This window comes from Austrofundulus limnaeus, unplaced genomic scaffold (assembly GCF_001266775.1).
Source record: "Austrofundulus limnaeus strain Quisiro unplaced genomic scaffold, Austrofundulus_limnaeus-1.0 Scaffold230, whole genome shotgun sequence".
NCBI classification, from domain to species: domain Eukaryota; kingdom Metazoa; phylum Chordata; class Actinopteri; order Cyprinodontiformes; family Rivulidae; genus Austrofundulus; species Austrofundulus limnaeus.
In genome coordinates this window covers 15494-21335 of record NW_013952632.1, presented here as the reverse complement: position 1 = coordinate 21335, position 5842 = coordinate 15494, and the positions used below count along the sequence as shown (strand labels likewise).

The following is a 5842-nucleotide window of genomic DNA, read 5'->3' as shown; positions in this document are numbered from 1 at the left end:
GGCTTGACCTGTGGAATGAGGCACCTGTAGCCCATTTCCTGCACATGCCTGTGCACGGTGACTCTGGAAGTTTGTACTCCAGACTCAGTCCACTGCTTCGGCAGGTCCCCCAAGGTCTGGAATCTGCCCTTCTCCACAATCTTCCTCAGGGTCCTGTCACCTCTTCTCATGCAGCGTTTTCTGCCACACTTTTTCCTTCCCACAGACTTCCCACTGAGGTGCCTTGATACAGCACTCTGGGAATAGCCAGTTTGTTCAGAAATGTCTTTCTGAGTCTTGCCCTCTTGCTTGAGGGTGTCAATGATGGCCTTCTGGACAGCAGTCAGGTCAGCAGTCTTACCCATGATTGTGGTTTTGAGTAATGAACCAGGCTGGGAGTTTTTAAAAGCCTCAGGAATCTTTTTCAGGTGTTTAGAGTTAATTTATTGATTCAGATGATTAGGTTAATAAGTTGTTTAGAGAGCCTTTTCATGATATGCTAATTTTTTGAGATAGGGATTTTTTTTTATTTTTCTTTACTTTTTTGCCAAAATCATCAATAGTAAAACAATAAAAGGCTTTAACACTTCAGTTGGTGTGCAATGAATCTAAAATATATGAAAGTTTAATGTTTATCAATACATTACAGAAAATAATGAACTTTATCACAATATGCTAATTTTTTGAGAAGGACCTGTATAGTTCCTCCTTTAGGTCATATCAGCAAGCTCTTAACCAACACAAATCTGCCATTCATTACATACAGTAGTATGAATACAGTACCGTGTATGGATACATACGGATGAAGAGTGCATCAACTGAGTACATTGGGCTCATACATCCTAGCTGTTAAATAACACTTTGTTTCTAAGAAAGTGAGCTCTCATTATCATCTGTGTGCTCATTGCTCCCTGAAGGGGGGTCCCAACATACCTCTCTGTCCAGGTAAGACTTCAGGGCTTCTGTCTCATTCAGCAGCGTCACGCAGCACTTTCCTCTGGAGTTGAGTGAGAATGTCAGAAAAAGAAAATGGGAGGGGAAAGACAGGAAGTGCCAAAGAAAGGAGGGCAAAATACAGAGAGAAGACAGAGGAGAGAAGAAACATTTAAAAACAGAAAAACAGGTATGACTTCAGATGGGAGCTCACTGGGCTGTGGCTGTTGGAGTGGAGATGGTGTCTCAAATTTGTGGGAAAATGGACAAATTGTCAGTTTCAGTCGCACTAAGGCTGAATGTTTGCAATCAAATGTCAAGTGAGTCGTGTGGTTGTGTTTTGAAAGGCCAGTTTTTTTGAAAATCACAGCCTATTTTCGTGTGTACAGCTGTACCCATCTCTGCACGCATCATACCCACCTTGGCAGCTGCTCTCACATTTAGGATTCAATCTTCTTGATTAAAGGTTTGAAATAAAGACAAAAATAAATTATTGCACACATGTTTTTCAAAATGGCCATGCACCAACTAGTCTCCAACAGTCACAGTAGTGAGATACTAGAAAACGTTGGCAAGTTCTTTATTTAGTTACTGATTTGTGTCATTTTTTATATAATTATCTTTAGTTTTGACTTTTGTGCTTGTCTGTGTGTATTGTCTTTTGTTTGTTTTTTTTGTACGTGTGTGTTTTTTCCCCCTAAATTCTTTGTGTTATAAGGTTGTTTTAACATGTTCAAAAATAATTACAGGATTTAGGACCAATTAGAAGCAAAAAAATGAAGAAAAATGTTTTTAATTTCTTATTTTGACACTTGTGTTATTTCGCAATGTTGAGATTGAAGTCAAAAAGATGAGAACAAAGTTTGATTATTTGTTAAAAGGGGAAAAAATGTTAACCTCACTGTGCGTCAGAACTGCCTCTGTTCTTGTTTTATATCTGGGTAGACTTTCACTGAGTTAAGGCTCGGTCACACTATAATGTGAGACAACTTATGCAGACTAAATTATTCATACAGGTTACATATTCAATCTAATCGTCCGCACTACAGTGTGTAGACGACTAAAAGAGACTTTCAGTAGATTTTTATTTCATCTTCAAAGCAGCTATCTTTAGTGTTCGACAAAATGTTCACAAGTTGTCTGAAACATTCTGGTGTGACTGGGTCTTTACCTACTGAAAAGCATCTAGCGTTTTCTTTGAATCAGTGTGAGCTGTGGTTCATTACTGCAGCAGATCTCACAGAACTTGTTTCAATCATTCACAAGTCGTTAATGTCAGAATGCTCTTTCTAAACATCTGATGCTTTTAAAATAAGCTCACATCATTGATCCTCAGTAAAATTGATACTGAAAGCATTTAGAAGTCAACACACTTGAGACTCTTTTGTGAAGGACTGAAACAAGTTCTCTAAATTCTGCTGCTGTGGGAGTATTAAACCAGACCTTGAACTGCTTTAAAGAAATACAGCAAGTTGTTTTGCAGTTACAGTAAAAGAGCTATAACTGTCAGATAAACAGATAAACATAGTTCATGAGAGCAATGGGACACTTCTGGCAGCTTATGGTAAATGGCTTGAACTTATATTGTGCCTTATCAAGTCCACTTGGACCCCAAAGCGCTTTACACTTCAGACATTCACTCATGCACACACACACATTCACACACTGATGGTACTGATAGCTTAGTTCAAAAAGATTTCTTTTTCTATGTACATAAAACTCAACTTCTGTAATTAATACACTGCATCTGTTCAATGGCCTCTTTGTAAAATGAATGAGTTTTAATTAAAATATTCATCAACCTAAGATTTAAGTACCATATAAAGATGTTTATTTAGTTATCTATGTTTTTAATGCCATAAACACACAACCTCTTGTATCAATCAGCTCTGTCAGTAACAGGAGTATCTGATGAAATTAAACTTCCATCCAGATTTTTATTCATTTTACTTTTTAGCATTTATACAAACAAAAAACAAATTGACAGCTTCCATACTATTCAAGTTTTCTTTGTTTATTAATCAAAAATTAATTAAGAAAGTAAAGGTTCAGCAGCTCTCAGAACCAACTCTGAGTTTATATTTATTTTAATGAAAATTATTTAGTTAATGGACCATTTTGTAGTTAGAAATTAACACAAACGTGCATGCGCGAAGCGGGCAGACATCACACGTTTATTGGGAAAAAGCTGGGGTTGCTATAGAAACACAATGCACAAATTCAACAGGTAAATTTACACCATTATACAGACCCGATGTTATTTGCTCTAAATTAATTTCGGTTACACTTTCCTGTAGGATAATAGATGAGATTTTCCATAAATATCTATCGTAAGCTATAAATCTGCATTTTTGAGCTTGTTGAATTTGCAAAATTACCATGACATTTTCATAGCAACTTCAGCATTTTCTCAGTTGACCTGTGACCTAGAAGAGTTAGGCTTCGCTGCACACGCGCTCAAAAAACTACAAAATGGTCTGTTCAGTTTGGTTATATTTCTTGTATTATATCATGTCCTATGAGAAGGTTTCTTTTTTAGGGGTGCACCGATTCCAGTTTTCTTGCCGATCTCCGATCTTTAAAAAGTCTGACCTGCTGATTCTGATTTTGGCCGATAATGAATTTTTAAATAGCTGTCAGATGTTAAAAAGTCACAATTCAACTTCAATGTTCAAATGATATTTTAACGAAATACTTTGAACAATACCCTTAAAGCAATACAAACTTGTTTTAACTGGATTAGTGCTCACTGTAAAGCAAAAGAGAATAGTGGCAGATTTTCAGACTTTTGTGGAGGTAAAAAAGCTGATCTTCTCCAGCGATCTTATCTAAAGATCATCCGATATACGATCTCCCAAAAGTAAGGAAATCGGCGCCAATAAATCAGCTGGTCAATATATCAGTGCACCCCTATTTTTTATTTATTCTTTTTTTTTTTTGTCAAATTTAGTTTTACTGACTCCATTATAAAAAGACAGACCTATTACAGGTATTATCACAAAGTCATGAAGACTGATCAAGAAAAAATAAAATAAAATAAAATACATGTTTTCCCTTAATATTAATCCATTCATCCATCTATTTTCCTCACTTATTTTTTCTTTCAATGTCCTTAAATAAAAAAATAAAAATAATAAGCAAAATTTGTGAACAGTAGCAAGCTACCATGTGAGATTGTTTACCTACAAAAAGAACCAAACTAATGAAAATATATGAACGTTGGCAATATACAGTGATACACTGAGTGCATGCAAACATTTTAGAATTGTACATCAACATATCTGAGAAATCACCAGAGTAAACTTTTACAAACATTAGATGAATTTCAGGATATATTTTTGTATGTTTAATTTTTTTGCAATCGGGTCAGTATCCCAGTGGGTGGAGACTTGTTTTTGAACATGTTCAAATTTCAAGCAAAAAAACTTGCAAGACTCGGCAAATCACCTGAGTAAATTGAAACCTTTACTAACTTTTCAAGACATTTTGGAAACTCTCATGAACGCTGTTGGCCAACAGTCACAGTCCACTTGGATACTGAGTAAGTTAAGTGGATATGAGAGTTTCAAGACACAGTCCTATCAAAACAGACAAGTTGAAGCTAAAGATGTCACCCTGTGCTCTGTACTGCGATGTACCTGATGTGCGTAGCTGGTAGGGACTCCAGCTGGCGTGACAGGAACAGCTCTCTGTGTCTGAGCTGGTGTTTCTGTTTCTCGGGCAGATCCGCCATCTCAGAATTCTCCATCTCCTCCTCCAGTTCCCCTGGATGGTGAAGAGGGCACAAAGGTCAGACACATACACATCAGATGAGGCGGAACAACGGTGGCCTTGGGGAAAAATGGTGGGAATGTAAATCTATTCACCACTGTGGGTACACACAGACTCAGGTGCACAGAGAGTGGATCTAGAACACGAGGATGAACACTTGATGAGCCAGAACAATGAAGTCCCCAGGGAGGGGGAGAGTTCTGGGCAAACTGTAGGGATGGATTTCAAATGAATCTCAGATTTTGTCGACCAGAAACAAGCAGCATGGAGTAAAGACACACAACACTCTGTCTTCAAGTTCTTCATTTTTATAAAAACGACACCATCACTGTTAGCGACGCAACATTACTGTTTCAGATTCATCTGCGTAACACTGTTTTAATTCCCATTTTGATGTTCTGATATGTTAGAGAAAGGTACAATAGAAGGTACAAGATACAATAAAAAGCCCAGAATGAGTAAAAAAAAAACTTAACAAAAGTTTGTCTTTAGGAAGTTTATCTCTTCAGTTCATAACAGTAATTAAAAAGAAACCAACATTTACTAAGGCATCAACATTTTATAATTACTGCATTACCGATATCCGATATCAATATCGGATCGGGACACCCCTATTTACCAAGAAAGGATCAAAACATGGAGGACATTTAAATCTGATTTAGTGATGCATCGAAAAGGAGGAACAAAACAGAAATGGGAAGCATTACAAATAACTAAAATACTGTATAGTAGAAGCATTTTGACATACGTGAAAAAAGACAAAAGAAAACATGTAAAAAAAGATTTAACAGAGACGTAAAATAAGAAACGATAAAGCAACAGAGAAATTATCAAGGCGAGCGATAGGCACAACAAGAGAGCAGAAGGAACTCAGAGAGAGGAGTGGAAGAGCAAGAAGGCAGTCAGTACGTGCTCCAATTCATTTGGACTTTCATTAGAGGATGTGAGACAGAAAGAGGGAGACTGGGAGCAGAACAAAATCAATCAAGGGATTTTCAGAGAAGAAGAGATGTGTGGCCAAAATCAATAAGTATTCCTTCACTTGTTCACTCTGCCCAGCACTCAGCAGACACACTATCAATGCCCAGGAAGAGCAGTGTACACACACACACACACACACACACACACACACACACACACACACACACACACACACACA

The 5842-nt window shown here is 37.1% G+C and overlaps 1 protein-coding gene across 1 annotated transcript in view; it reads right to left on the bottom strand.

Moving 5' to 3' along the window:
- Positions 1-5842, bottom strand: part of mta1 (metastasis associated 1) — a gene marked incomplete at its 5' end in the record, with an annotated part of 48386 nt that overhangs the window by 30415 nt on the left and 12129 nt on the right. The window contains 2 exon segments of the mRNA XM_014019766.1: positions 913-976; positions 4551-4677. Coding sequence (XP_013875220.1) covers positions 913-976; positions 4551-4677 — 191 coding nt within the window.